The sequence below is a fragment of the Nomascus leucogenys genome, chromosome 13 (assembly GCF_006542625.1).
Source record: "Nomascus leucogenys isolate Asia chromosome 13, Asia_NLE_v1, whole genome shotgun sequence".
In the NCBI taxonomy this organism is placed as follows: Eukaryota; Metazoa; Chordata; class Mammalia; order Primates; family Hylobatidae; genus Nomascus; species Nomascus leucogenys.
Genome location: NC_044393.1, coordinates 31,804,324 through 31,826,087, shown reverse-complemented (window position 1 = coordinate 31,826,087; position 21,764 = coordinate 31,804,324). Strand labels below are relative to the sequence as shown.

Sequence of the window (21,764 nt, the reverse complement as noted above, 5' to 3'; positions counted from 1 at the left end):
AGTCACACACTAAGCTAGTGCATGACATCCACATTCAGAGATATCTCCCTCCACTGAATATGCTGGTTTTCACTCGTTCATTTAAAAAATAATGTATTGGGCACCTACCACAAGCCCAAAGGAGTATACATAAACATATGCTGACAATTATTTATTGAATACATCTTATGTAATATTGTGTCACTGAATCCTCATCACAAGCCTATGATGAACCCCCTTCCCATTTTACAGATGGGAATGAGGCAAAGCAAGGTAAAAAACAAACAAAAAACAAGGTCTACCCTCATGGGGATTACAGTCTACTAAAGAGGATATAGGATAGTCAAACAAATACTTAAATATATAATTACAAATTATTCTTGGAGTCGTACTGCTCTTGGAGCCCGAGTGCCCACGCTTTCCCTCAAATCAAGGTCTCAGGTAACCCTGGCAATGGGTCTTCCTGCCAGTAGTAAAGATGGCGCTGAGAGCACGAGCGCACTTTCACACACCCCCATTACCCACAATGCAGCGGGGATAGGGGAGGCTCAGTTTCTGCCAGGAGCTAATATGGCTTCCATAGTTACACGGTTCTCTCTCTTCACCTAATCAGCGACCTTACTTTCCCAGATCAGACTGTCGAGCAGGAGCTAAGACTCCTTTTCCCCTCTGCTGACCGCCACTACAGGAGCGGTTGAAGCCAGACGACCACCTTGCGGAGTTAAACTCCGTAACCAAGGAGCACCACTTCCGCTGACGTCATTACGGCGACACGTGGATCCAAGATGGCGACGGCGATGGTGAGTGAAGGAGACTCCGGGAGCGGGAGCGGGAGCTGGAGCGGGGCCCTCCGGGGTATCCCAGGATCTTCCAGCACCCCATGCCTGGCCCTGAGCCACCTCCCGGACCCCTGACTCAGGCCTGAGGGCTACCTCTGACTGGGCTCGTCTTCCCCGAAATCCACCTCCCCGGCCCTGCCCCTGCACTCAGGCTTGTCAAGGCCGCGAGTTTTGGGTGAGGCGCCGTTTCGGAGGGAGACCTCCGCTGCTGCCTTCGCCGGTTCCCATTCTACTTTTGGTCTCCGCCCACTGTGAGCCCCATTTTCCATTTTTCACCTCCCAATCTTGACCACTCTGAAGACCACCCCCGCGTTATTCTCATCCTTGCTCCTCCCCGTCACGTCCAGACCCTGCTCACCCCGCCTCCCCACCATCCTAACTAGTCCGCGGATGTGACCTCTCCTCTGACCACCCTCCCAGCCCAAGCGCTGCCTCAGATCCTTTTCAGAGCCCTGTCCTCACTTACACTTATAGCTGTCCCCATTGCGCAGCCCCTCGACTGCCGCTACCCCAGAGCTTGCCTTCACCTACCCCACCCCCATCTTTCATCCCTAGACGCTTCCCTGCCCCTCCTGTCTTCTCTCAGTCAACTCCCTGCCCCTCTCTTAGGGACCTTTTACCCTGTTGGTTCTCAAACTTTGCATAAGAATCTCGGGGTATGTAGGGGGAGACGTGCTAAAAATGCAGTTTCCTGAGCAGCCCCGCTCCCAAAGATTCTAGTTCCGTAGGGCTAGGTGATGCCCAGAAATCTGCCCTTTTATAAGCACTCTAGTGATTATATAGTGGTGGTGGTCTGTGAACTACGTTTTGAAAAACACTAATAGCCCCACCTCACTGCTCTCCTTCCCATTCCCCAACATGGCCACACAGCTCGTTAGGGTTGAAGGCTCTTTATTATGAAGCTATATGTTGGGATGAAGTCTGTGTGTGGATGAGGGTGGAGGTAAAATAGCCATGCTTGGAAGTTGGGTCGGAGCTTGCGGGCTCCTGGTGCAGAACCTTGGAAGTAAATCTTTGAAGGACTGGCCCTTTTTCCAAAAGTTTAGTTCAAATTCTGCTTGTCAAGAGACCAGAACTAAAATTGAAGTCACTTAGTCCAGAATGATTTCCTGGATCTTCCTGCATATTGCCTCCTCAGCAGATAATTTCATCCTGGGAGTGAATGACAAGGAAGACTCAGAGAAAAGGAAATGACATTTGACTTTAGCAAAGGAAGATTCTGGCTTAAATAATTTGGTGTTGGTTTTCTCCAAACAGGGATATATTATTGACTGGTAGCAATTTTCCCTCCTTCTCTTAGCTGTCTGAGAACTTATCTTTCGTTTAATGAGGGATTCCTTATTTAGAACTTCAGAGGTCAGGTAAAGAGATTTCATGGCCTTACCTAGTTTCTGTGGTTTCAGACTTCAGGCTGAACCACGAGTGGGGCAAATCCTCAAAGTAGTATGTTGAAACCTATATATATTCTGGTACCACATTCAGAACAGAGATAGTGTAAGAACTTAAAAGGAAATCACACCCTCTCTTGCTATAAGGAAAACATTGAGTAAAGTGGTATTTACTGCACTGCACTGGGAAATCCCTGCCTTGTTCAGAGATTTTTAAGAGGTTATAAGCTAGCAATACGTATATGTGGTACACATCTATTTAGTCAACAAATATTTGAGTACCAATTCTGTTCCAGGAACTAGAGGTGTAGTTGTGAATTAGAGGGTCAAGGTCCCTACACTTGTGGAGCCTTTCTGGTTTGAGGAGACAGGCAGTGAACAAGTAAATATGTGAACAAAATAATGTCACCAGTAGATGCTGTGAGGACAGCAAAATGAAGTGATAGTGATTGGGGTGACTGGGTGACACAACTACTTTGGATTGAGTGGTCAGAAAGAAGTCTTCTCAGAGGAGGTGACTTGAGTTAAAACGTAATGAACAAGAAGGAACCAGCCATGCAAAGAATGTTCCAAGCAAAGGAAATGGCAAGTGTAAGGGGCCGATGTGGAAGGGAGCTTGGTGTTTTTGAGGAACACACCTAAGGCTGGAGGGGCCGAAGCATGATGAGGGTTGGGGTAGGAGAGAATGATACAAGATGAAACTGGAGGGAAGCAAGAGCAACTGTTTTGAGAAGCATGCCTGGAAATGGGATGGACTGCGGTCTACATTTTGTTGTCTGTGGATTGCATTTTGAAATAGAGTGTTTTATTAGGTTGCTTGCCCTTCCCCTTCGGGACAGTACTTGAAGGGAGCCAGCTTGTTCTCGGTTGGCACAGAGGCTGTGGAAAGGAGTTCGGATTTTAGTCTAAGCACAGTGGAAGGGACAGTGATTTTGCCCAACATGGTGACTCACACCTGTAATCCCAGCACTCTGGGAGACCAAAGCCGGGAGATCGCTTGAGCTCAGGAGTTTGAGACCAGCTTGGACAACATGGCAAGCCCTATCTCTACAAAAAAAAATACAAAAAGAAAAAATTAGCTGGGCTTGGTGGTGTGCACCTGTAGTACCAGCTACTTGGGGGGCTGAGGTGGGAGGATCACCTGAACTTCAGTGAGCCCTGATCACAGCACTGCACTCCAGCTTTCGCAACAGAGCGAGACCCTGTCTTAAGAAACAACAACAGGCCGGGAGCAGTGGCTCACACCTGTAATCTCAGAATTTTGGGAGGCCGAAGCAGGCGAATCACTTGAGGCCAGGAGTTCAACACCAGCCTGGCCAACATGGCGAAACCCTGTCTACTAAAAATACAAAAATTAGCCGGGTGTGGTGGCACGCACCTGTAATCCCAGCCACTTGGGAGGCTGAGGCACGAGAATCACTTGAACCCGGGAGGCGGAGGCTACAGTGAGCCAAGATTGTGTCACTGCGCTCCAGTCTGGGCGACAGAGTGAGACCCTGTCTCAAAAAAACAAAACAAAACACACCACCAACAACAAAACCCTGAAAGTATGGTGATTTAGTGTTTGTTGTGCCACCTGGGAGTATTGTACTGAAAACAGTAACTGATTTAAAGAAACTGAGTATGTAACATATGCAGTGACCCGCAGAGGCCAGTTTAAAGGGTGCATATGGAGAAACTTCATATCTGGTGCAATAGTGAAAAGGTGTGGAAGCAAATTTATTACAGGGGTATGTGAGGAAGGGGCAAAGTGGAGTCACAGACTTGAGTTTGGTCTGTGTCAGCACTTCATTACACAGAAGTCAGAATAGTCCCCACACCCTCATACACACCCTCATTTCATAACCATTGGGGCGGGGGGGTGCGGTAGATCTACTTTGGAGTGTATGGGTCTCTGAGGTGAGTCATACAGCCAAAGAGGAACTGAACTACTGGATTCAGTGGCCGTGGGAACAGCTGGGTTTTTGGTTTGTCCTTTGTTTTGAAAGTTAGGGTTGTGGGTGCAAGTGCGGTGGCATGTGAGCTTTTCCCTTTCTCTCTTTCCTTGGTGAATGGCTCTTCTTCCCCAAGGGTTGAGCCGCCATCTCCCAGAACAATGTTAGTATAGAGGGTGTTTCCTGAACCTGCAGGGCAAGACTTCTCCGTCCATAGAAGATAGCTGGTGTAAACTGAAGTTCTCTTTGATTTTCCTGTCTTCTTCCATCCTTAGATTTAGACTACTCTGTAAAGTTACAGGATACAGTGTTGATCTAGCTAGGTCTGAATTGAGAGGCGGGCTCATGTCTCACTCTTTATGGAAAACGGTTCTTAGGAATATTATTTCACTGAAACTTGGGAAATGTCCATTGAGTACATTTCTAGATGTGTCAGGAGTCTAGAAACTTCAGTTTGGAGAATAAAACTCTACTTCTCTCACATCATTGTTCATACTGTTTTGGTTTTTATTATAATCTTCTTTATGGATATAATTCATATGCCATAAAATTCACCCCTTTAAAGTATATAATTTAGTGGGTTTTAGTGTTTTCATAGGTTGTGCATACACTAAATGTGATGGTTATCACCATTGTGTAATTCGGAACATTTCATCACCCCAAAAACAGAGTCACTCCCTACTCTTCCCTCCCCACAGCCCTAGGCAACTACTAATTCACCTTCTGTCCCTATAGATTTGCCTATTCTGGACATTCCATACAAAGATAATTATATGTGATCTTTTGTGTCTGGCCTCTTAGCATAATGTTTTCAAAGATTGTTCATGTTGTATCATGTATCAGTAGTGCCGCATCCCTTTTTATGGTTGAATCTTCCCTTGTATGGATGTACCACAGCTTGTTTATCACTCATCAGTTGATGGATATTGGGATTGTTTTCACTTTTTGGTTGTTAGGTATAATGCTGCTGTGAACATTCAGGTGTAAGTTCTTGTGTGAACATACTTTCAGTTTCCATGGGTGTATAGAAGTGTATTGCTGCATCAGTTCACACTGTTTTGAGGTTACTTGGGTTTGATCCAGTCCAGAAACAGGAATGGAATGAATGACATCAAGATGCCTTTGTGCTAATGGAGCCAATGCCAGTAGTCCCTCCAGCCCCAATCAAAGGCACAGAAACTGGTTTTGTTTGTTTGTTATTATTATTTGAGACAGGGTCTCACTCTGTCATCCAGGCTGGAGTGCAGTGGCACGATCATAGTTCACTGCAGCCTCCACCTTCCAGGCTCAGGCGATCATCATGCCTTAGCTTCCTGAATAGCTGGGACTACAGGCATGCACCACATCCACCTAATTTTTTAATTATATTTTTCTTAGAGACGGGGTCTTGCTATGTTGCCCAGGCTAGCCTTGAACTCCTGGCCTCAAGCAATCCTCCCGTCTTGACCTCCCAAAGTGCTGGGATTACAGGTGTGAGTCACTGTGCCCAGCAAAAACTGTTTTTAATGGTAGAATATGGTGCTAATCAGGTTGGATGATAAGAGTCCTGGAACAGAAGGCCAGAGGCCTGAACTGTGCCATCAGTCTTGTGTGCAGGAAGTTGCTGTCTCATCTGGACCCCATGTACAGGAGAACATGAGCTGACTGAAGAAGGAATGCTGCAGCAGGAGCCAGCAGCCTGGGCTTGGTCCCAGCGCTGCCACTGATGCATTGTGTGGCCTGGGGCAAATTACTTTGGCTTCATTAGTGTGTTTTCCACATATGTCATGTGTGAAATTAAGGTTTGTATTTGATGATTTCCAAATTCCGAGTTGAAAATTTTGTAGTTTGGAATACTTTAAGGTGAGTTTTGCTAATATGCCTATAAAATCAGACTTTTGTTTTTTTCCATGATGATGGTCCCTATGATCTTGCCAAGCTGTTGTGTTGGTTGTATTGTCTGTCTGATCACCCAGGTTTCCCCACCTGGCTCATGTTCTGCAGGAGCTACTGTGTCCTTGGAGCTGAGGTGCTGACATCGGGCCTTGGTTAAATGTGTTTCTCTGAGGGGTCCCTTTAAAAGAATGCCCTTAATCCCCCTCAGGAAGTACAGAGGAGGTTGGGATCACATTAAGTTGCCTCTTGGTTTTTGTTTTACAACTTGGACAAACGTCTCCCTTTGATCTTGGCAATAAAGAAGCACATCACAGAATGTTGGAGAAGGTTGAGTTTTGATCTCTGGGCACTGGCAAGAAGGTGGGAAGGACCCAGGATGAGAAGAGCCATCTGGCCACAGATGAATAATAGGAGCCACTACCACCTCCAAGCCTGCTTTGATCCCTGAACCATTTGCTGACACTAGGGTTTCCCAAATGGGGCATGGATGGGGACACCCAGGACTTCTCAGTTCCGTCTCATTCCTTTTCATTGCTTCCTTCTCTCCCTTCCTAACATGGTTTCTTACCTATGCCTGATGCATTAAACTGACAGACCTCCCAGGGTTTGAAATCCTGGTCTTATGCTTGGTCTGAGAATCTGGGGTAGACTCCCAGCTCTGACACTGTGATTACTTTTGTGACTTTGGACTGATTGGTTATGTGATTTTGGGAAAACTGTTTGCCCTTTTAAGCTTCAATTACCTTATATTAAAATTTTTTATTGTGGTAATAACAAAATCTACCACTTTAAGCTTTTTTTTTTTTTTTTTTTTTTTTTTTTTTTTTTTTTTTGAGACAGAGTTCACTCTGTCGCCCAGGCTGGAGTGCAATGGTGCGATCTCAGCTCACTGCATGACTGCAACCTCTGTCTCCTGGGTTCAAGCAATTCTTCTGCCTCATCTTCCCAAGTAGCTGGGACTACAGGCATGTGCCACCACGCCTGGCTAATTTTTGTATTTTTAGTAGGGACAGGGTTTCTCCATGTTGGCCAGGCTGGTCTCGAACTCCTGACCTTGGGTGATCCACCTGCCTCAGCCTCCCAAAGTGCTGGGATTACAGGCATGAGCCACCACGCCTGGCCCACTTTAAGCATTTTTAAGTGTGCAGTTCAGTGGCATTAAGTACGTTTACACGTATGCAGCTGTTAGCACCATCCGTCTCCAGAACTTTTTCATCATCTCATTTTTGAAACAAGGATGATATTCTCAAGGGATTGTTGTGATGATTAAGTGAAATATGAGATGAAAGTGCTAGCACAAAGAGGGCACTCCGTAACTTTACTCCAAGGTTTGAAGTCTTCCCGAGGTGAGCTATCTAAGCCTGCTGCTTGGGCTAGCCGAGAGTTCTTTTATAAATTCCCAAGGTGGAGACAGGAGAGCAGTACGTTTCTGCACTTTCTGGCGTCAAGGTTGAAGTCTGGTTGCGTGTTGCTTTGTGAGGGTGGTTATTAGTTTCACCTGGACTTCCGCAGCCTGCTGTGCATTTTTCCCTATCCCCAAATTACAGCTTTGAGTCTTCAATGTGTTTCTGTTCAACAGCTACTCTGTGTCTGTGGGCTCTGAAATAAAGGCTACATTTTCAGTTTCCTGTGGCTAATTTGTTTTTTGTTTGTTTGTTTGTTTGTTTCTTGCTCTGCGAGTTCTTTAGTTCCGTGGGCCTGCTTGGTAAGTAGTCTCTAGCTGTCATTAGCCTTCATTCACATGCGGTTGGATTCTTGGTAAGCTTTAACTGACTGGGAATTGACTTCAGTTAACTGTTGGCAAACTGTGCCCAAAGCCTTTTTCTTTTTTTTTTCCTCTCTTCTTTTTCCTTTGTCTGTCTTTTGTGTGTGTGTGTGTGTGTGTTTGTTTTTTGTTTTTTTTTTTGCTTAATCTGAGGGAGCAGTTACTGACATGGTCTCAAAATGGTGACTGTCGCCAGGCACAGCGGCTTACACCTGTAATCCCAGCACTTTGGGAAATGCCGAGGGTGGGGTGGGTCATTTGAGGTCAGGAGCTCAAGACCAGCCTGGCCAACATGGCGAAACCCTGTCTCTACAAAAATACAAAAAATTCGCCGGGTCTGGTGGCAGGCACCTGTCATCCCAGCCACTCAGGAGGCTGAGGCAGGAGAATCACTTGAACCCAGGAGGCGGAGGTTGCAGTGAGTCGAGACCGTACCACTGCACTCCAGCCTGGGCAACAGAGCTAGGCTCTGTCTCAAAAAAAAAAAAAAAAAAAAAGTGACTGTCTTTTAGAAGAAAGAGAAGAATCTAGTCCATTGCTAAGGGAAATGCTGCTCTTGCAGTAGGAAAGGCGTGGAACAGGAACCAAAAAGGCTGTTCAGATTGGCCAGATGTATTGCTGCTAGTTGATGCTATTTATGGGAAAGGAGATTGCAAGGCAGAGGGCTCCAGAAAAAGTTAACCTCTGGTTACAGAGAAATGCAAGTGAATGAAATAATTTTTAGTTCTCAGGGAAACTTCCTGTTTTCTTTGGAAGATGTTAATTGTTCACACCTTTCAAACTGGGTGGGGTGAATTTGGAGTGGCTGGGGGTACTTTTGAGTCCTACCAGCCCTTCATTAGACAGCTGTTTGGGGGAGATATTTCTGAGTGCCCAACCCACCCTACCCCCAAGAATAAAACAGATGGGGAGGGAAAGACCTTGATTCTTGGTTCTCTTGAGCTTTATAACATTCCAGGTCACCTGTGTCTTTGCCAGTGATGGCGTGTTAGATTACAGCACAAAAGGCTTCTAGATTGCCATCACCTTGTTCCTTGATATGCTGCCTTTGCAGTCTCGTGACTTGCAAACCAAGTAGCAAAAGCAAAATGACGTTGAATGGGCTGGTTAACATCTCTTAGGACTCCTTTCATGGCTCTGAACATGCAGAAGATGATTACTAAATATTTAATTGACTTTTCAGACTGAACCTTGCATGGGCGTTAATGAGGCAATCAATTAAAAATTAAAAGAAGATTTAAAGGAATTTCCTAAGAAGCAGGTACTTTGCTCCTTCCTTACAGAAAAGAACTGCAGACCAAACAAACATCCTGTATCAGGCTATCAGGAATATAGAAGGTGATGAAGTCATAGAATCACAAAAAGTTGGAACAGTATCCAGGGGTTTTACCAGAGACCCATGAAATTCTAGTCCTTGATTCTCTGTGTATTGGAATATTTTTTCCAAGATCAGTATCTGTAGCTTTGATAAGTTTCTCAGAGGGATTTGTGACACCCTCCCCAAGATTAAAAATTGTTGATCTGTCTGCTTACCCACATACCTGGTGCCAGAATCCCCTCTGCATAATTCTTACCTTAGCCCACTTGCTGCACATCTTCTGTGGAACTCATCCCAGTATTTTCAGAGGCAACCCATTTCCTTCACTTCTTAAAATATAAATGAATATTTGTCTTTAATTTTTTAATTTTTTTTAGAGACAGGGTCTCACCCTGTCACCCAGGTTGGGGTGCAGTGGTGGAATCGTACCTCACTCTAACTGCAGCCGTCAGACTCCTGGGCTCAGGTGATCCTCCCACATAATTATAGATAGTAGCTACTATGCCCAGCCTAAATGTATTTATTTCATTTTATTTATATATTTATTTATTTTTATTTTGAGACAAGGTCTCACTCTGTTGCCCAAGCTGGAGTGCAGTGGCATGATTTCTGCTCACTGCAACCTCCACCTCCCAGGCTCAAGTGATCGTCCCATCTCAGCCTCCAGAGTAGCTGTGACAACAGGCAAGCACCACCATTCCTCATTAATTTTTTGTATTCTTTGTAGAGACGAGGTTTTGCTCAGGCTGGTCTCAAACTCTTGGGCTCAAGCGATGCACCTGCCTTGGCCTCACAAAGTGCTGGGATTATAGTCGTGAGCTACTGTGCCCGTAAATGTATTTATTTTTAATAAGGGTGATCCATGTATGTGGAAAAAAGTATTAAAAAGCTATAAAAGTATCAAAACATTATGTTGTGTGCCTACCATAAATATATTCAATTTTTATTTGTCAATCTTTAAAAAGCTATAAAATGGATCAGTTGCAGTGGCTCGCACCTGTAATCCCAGCATTTTGGGAGACCGTGTTGCTCATAAAGGAATACCTGAGGCTGAGTAATTTATAAAGAAAAGAGGTTTATTTGGCCAGGTTTGGTGGCTCATGCTTGTAATCTCAGCACTTTGGGAAGCTGAGGCAGGTGGATCGCTTGAGCCCAGGAGTTCAAGACCATCCTGGGCAACATGATGAAACCCAGTCTCTATTAAAAATACAAAAATTAGGGCTGGGCACGGTGGCTCATGCCTGTAATCCCAGCACTTTGGGAGGCCGAAGCGGGCAGATTCTAGTGGGTGTGTGGTGGTATCTCACTGTGGTTTTGGTTTGCATTTTCCTATTGACAAATGATATTAAATATCTTTTATGCTTATTAGTCTTTCATATATCTTCTTTGGTGAATTTCTGTACAAATCTCTTGTCCATTTTTAAATTGGATTGTCATTTTCTTATAAAGTTTTAAGTGTTCTTTGCATATTCTGGATATAAGTTCCCTATCAGGTATGTGATTTGCAAAGAATTTTCCACTAGTCTTTGGGCCCATCTTTTCATTTTCTTAGTGGTATCTTTGGAAGTGTAAAAGTTTTTAAATTTTTATGAAATTTAATTATAATTTTTTAATGGATTCTGGTTTTGGTGTTGTGTCTAAGACATTTTTGCCTAACCCAAGATCACGATGATTTCTTATTTTTTCCGTCTAGAGGTTTTTGAGTTTTAGCTTTTTTGTTTAGTTCTGTGATCCATTTTGACTTAATTTTTGTGTGTATGTTCTGAGGTTCCATGTGCATATGGCTACCCAGTGGTCCAAGCACTATGTTTTGAAAAGACTTATGTTTCTCTATTGAATTTGCCTTGTCAGCTTTGTTGAAAATCAATTTACTATAAATGTAAAGATTTATTTCTAGACTTTTAATTATTTTCCACTGATCTTTATGCATATTACCACACTGTCTTGATATTGTAGCTTTATAATATGTTTAGAAATTATGTAGTATAAGTCCTCCAATTATGTTTTTAAGGTTGTTTTAGATGTTCTGGGTCCTTTGTATGTCCATATAAATGCTAGAATCAGCTCGTCAGTTTCTACAGAAGAACCTGCTGGAATTTTGATAAGGATTGCATTGAATCTATAGATCAATTTGGGGAGAACTGACATCCTGACAATATTGAGTCTTCGAGTCCATGAACATGGAATATCTCCCCAATTACCTTTGTTCATTTCTCAGCAATTTCAGAATTTTCAATATACAAGTCCTTTTAAAAATATATATTCCTAAATATTTTATTCTTTTTGATACTAAGTGGAGCTTCTTTTTTTTTTTTAGTTTTAGTTTTGGATTGTTGTTGCTAGTATGTGGAAATACAATTAATTTTTCTATATTGATCTTATAGTCTGACCTTGGTCAACTTGTTTATTAGTTCTAGTAGTTGTTTTGTGTATTCCTTAGGATTTTCTAGATACACAATCGTGTGATCCGCAACCAAAAGCACTTTTTGCTTATTTCTTTTAATTTTTTCCCCTATGCTTCTTCAGGGATACCCTTAATTATTAATGTATTTGCTTTAGTGCAGTGGCTTATAGTATAGTGTTGAATGGAAATGGCAAGAGTAGGCATCCTTGCCTTGTTCCTGATCTTAGGGGAACTAATTCAGTTTTTCTCTACTGAGTGTGATGTTGGCTGTGGATTTTTCATAGCTGCCCTTTATCTGATTGAGGAAGTTCCCTTCTAGTCCTAAATTGTTGAGAGTTTTAATGATGAATATGTTGGATTTTGTCAACAGCTTTTTCTACATCTATTATGATGATCATATGGTTTTTGTCCTTTATTCTGTTTATCTGGTGTATTATATTAATTGATTTTCAAATATTAAGCCAACCTGGGATAAACACCACTTGGTCATGATGTATAAACCTAGATTCAATTTTCTAATATTTTGTTAAGAATTTTTTCATCTGTTCATCATCATCATGAACACACAGGATAGTTGTCTGTAGTTTCCTTTTCTTGTGATGTCTTTGCCTGGCTTTGGTACATGGTTTTTAAAAATTTATTTAGACAAGTGAAAAAAGGCTATACATAAACTACATAAACCCGCCATGCCTCTTTTTTTTTTTTTCTACATAATAGCTTATGTTGGCAGTCCTTCAGTAACAGTTCTACCTTCTATTTAAGTATATATCACCAAATTACCCTCCCTAAAGACTGTACCAGTTTACCTACATCTAGGCTAATCATACTTTTTAAAGCTTTGTAACTCTGTTAAGCAAAAAATGAGATGTCATTATTTTGACCTACAGTTTTTAAATTATGAATGATGCTGAGCATCTTTTTGTGTTTGGCCATTTGAGCTTTTTTTTTTTAACTGCCCATTCGTATTTCTTTTGGATTATTTGTCCTTTATCAGTTTCTAAGTGTCCTTGTATATTGAAGAAAGTTGTTCTTGGTCAAGTATGTTAAATGTTTTTACCTAAACTCTTTTCTTTCTCTTTAATGTATTTTTTTCATTGTTTTCCTTCATACATTTATATATACTTTTTCTTTATACCTTCTGGATTTTGCTTTATTCTTAGGAAACTTACCACGAAGATTATTTAAAAGCACATCCATATTTTCTTCTAATACTTCTATTTTAATTATATTTGTAAGTCTTTATGTTCTTTCCACCAGTATCAAACACTTTGGATAGCTCTCTAGCTCACGTGTTCTCTGTCTCATATATATATATATATATATATATATATATATATATATATATTTTTTTTTTTTTTTTTTTAAGAGATAGGGTCTCCCTCTGTCATCTGTGCTAGAGTGCGGTGGCACAATCATAGCTCGCTGCAACCTCAAACTCCTGAATTCAAGCGATCCTCCTGCCTCAGCCTCCCAAGTAGCTAGGTCTGCAAGCCCACTTCACCATACCCAACTAATTTTTAAATAATTATGTAGAGGCAAGGTCTCACTATTTTGTCCAGGCTGTTCTCAAACTCCTGTCTGTCCTCAAGTGATTCTCCTGCCAAAGTGCTGGGATTGCAGGTGTGAGCCAGCATGCCTGGCCTGGGTAGCTCAACATTTTAATGTTTAGTAAAACTAGTCTGCCTTCATTATTCCTCTTTTCGAAATCATCCCAAAGTAAAGGACAAATAACAAATTGACTACAATGGTTTGTTAAAGGCATTGAATTGGGGGAGAGACAAGTGAGACGAACAATCAGAGGAAAAGAATTGGAGAGGGATGGTCAAAGGAGAACAATAAGCATTTCGTCTGTGGCAGTACAGTTCTTCTTGAACACCTCTAATCATGACCTCAAACTGTCCCTAAGCATGGCTCCCAGCCTGGTGACAGACCTCCGTTCACTTGGCTGTGCCAGTTTGGGTGGAGCTGGACTTACTTCACTTTGCAGATAACTTGCTGTGTGACCGTGGGTCTGTCACTTTCCCTCTCTGACCTCCTGGATTATATGACCTCTAAAGTTCTTTTAAAAACTTTTTTTTTTTTTTTGAGATGAAGTCTCACTCCGTCGCCCAGACTGGAGTGCAATGGCACAATCTTGGCTCATTGCAACCTCTGCCTCCCAGGTTCAAGCAGTTCTCCTGCCTCAGCCTCCCAAGTAGCTGGGATTACAGGCGTGTGCCACCACGCCTGGCTAATTTTTGTATTTTTAGTAGAGACAGGGTTTCACCACCGTGGTCAGGCTGGTCTTAAACTCCTGACCTCAGGTGATCCACCCTCCTCGGCCTCTCAAAGTGCTTGGATTACAGGTGTGAGCCACTGCACCCAGCCCTAAAAACTGTCTTTTTAACCCCATCAAACCCAACTTGGAATGGAACTTTGCCTTGTTTTGTTTTACTTTTACGTTATTTTGGTTGATAAAATGTCAAATATTCTCAAGGGAATTATGAACTTCTTGAGCTTCAAGGGAGGTCATGAGACCTCTGATTCACCCTGTTCATCAGGGCAGAGACCTCCTCTGCCACCTCCTCCCATGGTCACTCAGCTCACGGTGACGGTTGCATAGCTTTCCTGTTAGAGGAGCCCTTAGAGTGGGCCCGCTGCATCTCCCTTGCAGTGTCCTCCTTGGTTCTGCTTTCTTGTGTAACCCAAAACAAGGCCACCCTGCCTTATCAAGCACCTACTATGTGCCAAGTGCTCTATGAACTTTGTTTAATCTTTACCACCATCACCCTACCATGAGGTTAGCAGTATTTTCCTAGTTTACAGATAAGAACCCAAGACTCAAAAGAGTTATACAAATTTACCCAAAGTCACACAGCTAGGAAGTGGTAGGTTTGGGATTTGAATTCATGTCTGTATGGCCCTCAAAGCCTGTGCTTTTTCCAGTACACCAGTGGTTTTCCAAGTGTGATTTCAAGAGCAGCAGCATCTTCTGGGAACTTGCTAGGAGTGCACATTCTCAGGCCCTGCCCCAGACCCAGGTGTTTTAGTAAGCCTTCCTGGTAATTTCCATGCATGCTCAAGTTTCACCACTGCGTGTCATGTATTCCGCTTCTGTACCTGGCTGCTGCTTCTCTTCACATTTGACCAAGAATTTATAAGTGATTTCTCTTTTTTCTTTTCTTTTTTTTTTGACATAGTCTTGCTTTGTTACCCAGGCTGGAGTGCAGTGGTGTGATCCACTGACTCAGGTGATCCCTCCCACCTCAGCCTCCCCAGTAGCTGGGGCTACAGGCATGTGCCACCACGCCCAGCTAACTTTTTGTATTTTGGGTAGAGATGGGGTTTCAGCATGTTGCCAAGGCTGGTCTCAAACTCCTGGGCTCAAGCAATCCACCCACCTCTGCCTCCCAAAGTGCTGGGATTATAGGCATGAACCACCGCACCGGGCTAGATTATTTCATTTATCCTTATTAGATGTCAAATCTAGGACTGGATATTACTATGTCTCCAGAGCAGAAATGTGCTGCACACAGCCCTCTTTCCCCTAAACACACACACACACACACACATATATATATACACACACACACACACAGAGTAGCCAGAGTAACCTTTAAAACTGCAGATATGATTTATTCCTTTTCTACGTAAAATTCCTGAGTCTCCTCACTGTACTGAGACCAAAGCCCAACACTTGCTGCTCATAGGATGGTCCGTGAACCAAAAGTGTCGTCATTACCTAGGACCTTGTTAGAAATGCAGAGTCTCAGGCCCTACCCAGACCTTCTGAATCAGAGTCTGCATTTTAACAATGTCACCAAGTGATTTAAATGCACATTAAACTTTAAGAAGCACCAGCCTATATATTACCTGCCAAAAACTCATAGTTGCCACCAGGCCTTTGCATCTGTGTTTTGCTCTTTCTGGAACCCTTCTCTCTTTCCTGTCGCCTCCCTTCAGGTTTCAGGGTAGACTTGAGTTCTTAGATTTGCACTCCTTCCCTGCTCCAAGACTGAGTATATTGCTGCTCCCATGTATTCCCCATCATACTGCTCTTAGCCTCTTAACCTGCTGAGAGCATCTGGGACCTAGTGTTGTGATGGGCTGATGGCTCATCTGTGTCTCCCCACCCGCCTGAAAGCTCCTTGCGGGCATGTATTCTGTGAGGCTGGCACAGTGCCTGACACACAGTAGGTGCTCAATAAGTAGTTGGTGAACGAATTTTTTTTTTTTTTTTTTTTTTTTGAGACAAAGTCTTACTCTTGTCCTCCAGGCTGGAGTGCAGTGGCGCGATCTTGGCTCACTGCAACCTCCGCCTCCCGGGTTCAAGCAATTCTCCTGCCTCAGCCTCCCAAGTGGCTGGGATTACAGGCACCTGCCATCATGCTTGACTAATTTTTGTATTTTTAGTAGAGACGGGGTTCACCATGTTAGCCAGGCTGGTCTCGAACTCCTGACCTCAGGTGAACCACCCGCCTCGGCCTGCCAAAGTGCTTGGATTACAGGCGTGAGCCACTGCACCCGGCCTGTTGAACTAATTTCTGTACTGGTTTGAACATGGGCTTTGGGCTCAACCAGGCTAAATCCTGTTTAATCTTAATATTGTTCAATGCTAATCCTGAGAGCCTGTCTGACTCTCAGTTTCCTCATCTGTGAAATGGGAATAATAGGAGTCCCTACCTCATAGGATTGTTTTCATTGAGTTATTCCATGGACAGAACCTAGAACTGTGCTTAGCACATAATTAGCATTCAATAAATGTTAGGTGCCATTGTTATGAACATCATCGTTACAGTCTCCTCATTTGTAATGCAATTCACCTGCCTGAAAAGAGCACCCTTGTTCCTCCACATTCTGGCTGGATGACCTTGGGCAAGTTACTTAACCTCTGGGTCTCTGGGTCTCAGATTAACACCATCTGCGAAATGGTGACCAAAATCTCCAGGTACCTGTAGTTGTGAGGATACCACAAATCAATGTTTGTCAGTGCCTAGCAGGGCGCAGGGACTTGGTAAGTGGAAAGAAGGAACCAGGTCTGTCACCGTGCCTTGTACTTAGGAAGTGCTCAGTGACTCTGGCTTCTTGTTGTTTTTTTGGTGTTGTTTTCTTATTCAGGCATTCTTGTTGTGTCTTTTTGTTTTTGTTTTTTATGTGTGTACTTGCTCCATTGGTTTGAGGCTGGAACAAAAGTGTATTGAAGTCTTCCAGTATTTGCTTTTCATTCCTCTGCAACCTGAGCTTCGCAGAGAGCCCTTGAGTTCCCTAGGGTGGTGTCTCTCAACTAAATCTGGAGGATTCTGTTTCAAAAGAAGGTAGAACTGCAGTAACTGCTTAGACTTAATTGGCTTGATAACCAGAGGAGATTGTGATCCCTTGCACTGGTTTCAAATCACATATCAGATGAGACAAAAAGGTCCGGTGTCCAGCTTCTTAGGAGGAGACGTTCAGAACACAGGTTATTGATGAGCAAGAAATAATGATAATCATACTTACATATAAGGGTTGTGGCTTACTGCTTATTAATGCTTTCAAATTCATGTTCTTTTTTGAGTTCAACTTCTACCACATGAATCCATCCTAGTAAATGAGGACACAGCCCAGCAAAGTTGAAGTTGATTGCCCAGTGCTGCACAGCTGAGGGGAGGGTAGAACTCCCTGGCCTTCTTTTGGGGCCCCAGGCTCAGTGCTTTCCCTAGCATATGATAGCCACCCCATTATTGGTTGTCAAGATGCAGTTTTAAATCTAGTCAAAGAGAAATACAGACCACTACATCCCTTCTGAGAGGTTTGTATCATCTGGGATAGACACTTCTACCTAAGCAGTGGTTTTTGACCCTGACTGCACTTTAGGATGACCTAGAGCAGTGCTGCTTAAACTTTAACTCAGGGAACTTGCTGAAATGCAGGTTCTGATTCACTAGTTCTAGGGTAGGGCCCGTGATTCTGCATTTCTTTTCTTTTTTAAAATAAAATTTAGGAGGTACCAAGTGCAGCTTTGTTACATGGGTAGATTGGGTAGTGGGGAAGTCTGGGCTTTTAGTAACCATCCCCTGGATAATGTACATTGTATCCAGTAAGTAATTTCTCATCCCTCACCACCCCTACCCTTCAGAGCCTCCAATGTCTATTATTCCACACTGTATGTCCATGTATACACATTATTAAGCTCCCACTTACAAGCAAGGACATGCAGTATTTGACGTTGTTTCTGAGTTGTTTCATGTAAGATAATAGTCTCCAGTTTCATCCATGTTGCTGCAAAAGACATGATTTTATTCTTTTTTATGGCTGAAGAGTATTCCATTGTGTGTGTGTGTGTGTGTGTGTGTGTGTGTGTGTGTATATATACATTTATACAGTGTCCCAAGTCCTAGGTCTCCCTGAAGGCTTAGAAAGAAAAGGTGGGAGGTGCTGCTGGAAAGGCACTGGGGCCGGTGGGTGGAAGTTCCTCCATACCAAGCTAGGATTACTCTAACCTCAGTGTTCAGAACAGTGATGTTTTCTTTTGCCTCATTTATTATTTAAGTGGCATAAATACTATATAATCGTCTAAGAAAATTAGAAAATATAGATACACAAAAAAGGAAAAAAGCTCATCACTAAGACATTTTGCCTCCTGTTTTTCCAACGATAACTTAAAAAAAAAAAAAAAAGGAATCCTGCCACACAGTGTTCTAGCTCCTGCTTTTACTATGTAAATCTAAAGCTTGAACATTCCTACTCAAGAAATGTATCGGCCAGGTGCAGTGACTCACACTTACATCTCAGCACTTTGGGAGGCTGAGGCGGGAGGATTGCTTGAGCCCAGAAGTTTGGGACCAGCCTGGGTAATATAGGGAGACACCATATTTACAAAAAATCAAAAAATTTGCAGGGCATGTTGGCGTGTGCCTGTGGTCCCAGCTACTTGGGAAGTTGAGGTGGGAGGATCACTTGAGCCCAAGAGGTCAAGGCTGCAATGAACCGTGATTGCACCACTGCACTCCACCCTGGACAACAAAGTGAGACCCTGTCTCAAGAAAAACATGTCATCACTTTCAATGACTATTTAAATGGACATACAATAATTTAACCCATTCCATTAACATTTGACATTTTACTATTGTAAGTAGTGAATTTTTTTTTTTTTTTTTTAAATAGCGTCTCCCTTTGTCACCCAGGATGGAGTATAGCTCACTGCAACTTCCGCCTCCCAGGTTCAAGCAATTCTCCTGCCTCTGCCTCCCAAGTAGCTGGGATTACAGGCATGTGCCACCACACCTGGCTAATTTTTATTCTTTTAGTAGAGATGGGGTTTCACCATGTAGTCCAGGCTGGTCTCAAACTCCTGACCTCAGGTGATTTGCCCCCAACTTGGCCTCCCAAAGTGCTAGGATTACAGGCATGAGCTACCGTGCCTGGCCAGTAGTGAACTCTTTTAAATAATGTTATTGGTGAACACCCTTTCATGTATACATTTTGGCATACCTGACATATTTTTCTTAACATGCCTAGAAGCAGAATTACAGAGTCAAAGAGTATGTACTTTTGGGGGACTTTTGGATACAGAGTGCCAGATAAACCCACAGTAGTGTTCCAGCTTATAATCCCTAGAGCCATGTGAAAATACCAAGACGGTGACATTTTAATATCTAAAATAGACAGTGTCATCGGATACAGCCATTAGTTCTAAGTTGAACTTCTGTATTGCTTTTGGTTGCCGACTTCAGTATTATATTCAAAGATTCTAGCATATTACAAAAATATCCTTTGCTGTTTTTCATCTCTTGATCCTTCTAAGATAAATTGGTGTGTGATTTGTTCATAGTATCTTTGTGTGAGGATTTTTTTTCAAAAATTCAAGCTTGAGATTTTTTTTTTTTTTTTAACAACTTTTGGGTGGCTGTTTTTGCCAACAGTACAGGATTTGCCTTCTTTATATTTTGGTTAACTGGAATTCAGGAACACAGGGGAATTAGAGGAAAAAAGAGGGCAGGATTTATTTCTCTCACATGACGCACTTGCATTCTAACCAATGACACATGAGGGTTGGCAAAAGCTTCCAATGAGGAAGGGCCAGAATCTTCAGATGCCTAGTCAGGTGGAGGAGGTCCTCTGACACAGAGGAAATCAGATGCTGTACCCAGCCTGCAGTTGGTAGGCTTTCCATTACTACTCAGAGAGAAAGAAGAAAAATCTACTTGTTTTTGTATTCAAGCCAACCCATACTATGAAACCCTCCCCTTTGTACCAGCATAGAATATCTCTGGAGAGATTTTCAAGGAACTGGTGATAGCAGTTGTCCATGGGGACCTGGAGTGGGAGGATTTATTTTTCATGGCATACCCATTTGTGCTGTTTGAATTATTTACTGTAATTTGCTTTTTCAAAAAATGTTCACTCTAGTTGCTTTTAAAAAGCCTTACTCGCTTATGGTTATGCAAGATGTTAGCATTAGGGGAAACTGGGTGAAGAATGTATGGGAACCCTCCGTAGTGTCTCTGTAGCTCTTCTGCAAATCTAAATTTACTTAAAAATAAAAAGTTCTTTTTAAAAAAAAACAGAGGGAAAAAAATACTGTCTTCCTATCCTTCCTATCCAAATTGCCCCGTGAGGCAATTTACCTACTAGTCTTGTCATTTCTTTTAAAGATTTTCCTGCTCTCCTAATTCATCTGGCCTCCTGAGTTGCCAAATACAATACACCTGTCTTAGCCATGGCCCTGTGTTTATTGGAGTCAGGCTTTCCTAATGAACATCAGCTGGCAGATACTTGTAAACGTTCACAACAAATCGGAGGGAAAACTCCATGAAAATACTGCTTAAAAGACTTTGACCAAGCTATGTGTCTGCAAAAAGTGTACTGAATTCAGAACCTTTTACAAATTCAGAAACTTGTAAAGCCATTTTTTCCCTCAACTTGTAGTCCAGGTAAAAGTACAGGTCAGTCTACATTTTTGGCAAGCCCCCTCAGTGATCCTGATTTCCTATAAAACTGAGTTTCACGGAGTCATCTGAGTGTGTGTGTGTGTGTGTGTGTGTGTGTGTGTTGCTTGGTTGGACGGGGTGTAACTTGATGGATGGGAGGGCTGTGGAGACAGGTGATCAGGAGGCTATGGCCAATGTCCAGATGGGAGGAAATAAGCATCTGAAATGCAGCAGCAGTGAAAGGTTAGGGAGAGCAGTCAGATACAGAAACTGACTTGAGTTGGTGATTTAGGCATGTGGAAGACAAAAGTTCGTTGTTCAGACTGTGCAGAAAGAAGAGAATCCGGCAGCTTTTCTAGTTCCTTGCAGGGGTGAAGCACTATTATTAAGGGAAATAGATGCAATGGACCTTTCTTGCCTTTGATTCCCAGGTGCCTATGCTGCATGCAGATATTTCCTGAGTCCCCATGCTGTGCCAGGCACTGTTCATGGTGCTGCTTTCACAGAGATCACATTCAAGGGTAGGGGGACATGCAATACGCAAATAAACATATACATATGGTACATGTCAATTAGATAAGTGCATGAGGAGAAATAGATAAGGGACTAGAGAAATGGGTAATGGGAGCCCTGGGGTTGTTTTTTAGATAGAATGGTCAGTGCAGGCTTCTCTGAGGAAGTGATATTTGAGAGACCTGAATGAAATAAGAAGATGTGCCATTGGGTGTGGTAGCTCACACTTGTAATCCTGGCACTTTGGGAGGCCGAGGTGGGCAGATCACCTGAGGTCAGGACTTGAAGACCAGCCCGGACAACGTGGTGAAACCCCGTCTGATCTAAAAATAGAAAAATTAGCCGGGTGAGGTGGTGGGCACCTGTAGTTCCAGCTACTCGGTAGGCTGAGGCAGGAGAATCCCTTGAACTTAGGAGGCGGAGGTTGCAGTGACCTGAGATCGTGCCATCGCACTCCAACCTGGGTAACTCCATCTCAAAAAAGAAAAAGAAAAGAGATGTGCCATGCAGGTGCCTGTGGGAAGGGCATTCCAGCAGAAGGCACAGTAAAGATGAAGGCCCTGAGGGGTGCAGAAGGGTTTGTTGTCAGGACAACAAGGAGGCCTGTGTAGCTGAGCTGAGTGAGGAGAGTGGGAGGTGACGGAGGCCAGCACGGTTTTGGAGAAACTTGTAGGAACATCTCTTGGTAACATAGGAGCTTTTGACAGTGTGAACCAGTTGCTATACAGAGAAATGGGAATTAATTAAATGTCCTGGAGCTTTATTTCCTGCTAGCTATCCTGGGAGTTACACACTATAAATGGTTAAAAGAACATTGATCCAGAAGTGGGGAGACATGGCTCATGTGTGGCAGTCTTCCCT

The 21,764-nt window shown here is 43.1% G+C and overlaps 1 protein-coding gene across 8 annotated transcripts in view; it reads left to right on the top strand.

Annotated features, from left to right (window-relative positions):
• Positions 1 to 529: 529 nt before the first annotated feature.
• Positions 530 to 21,764, top strand: part of TM9SF4 (transmembrane 9 superfamily member 4) — a 55,760-nt gene continuing 34,525 nt past the window's right edge. For 2 of the 8 annotated variants that reach the window (XM_030825342.1, XM_030825340.1), the window contains exon 1: positions 600 to 779. In XM_030825342.1, the coding sequence (XP_030681202.1) occupies positions 765 to 779 (15 nt within the window). In that variant the 5' untranslated portion in view covers positions 600 to 764. Of the gene's footprint in view, positions 1,070 to 21,764 lie in introns of all 8 variants that reach the window. The other 6 variants (XM_003273509.3, XM_030825343.1, XM_030825341.1 and 3 more) reach the window with 4 other exon arrangements.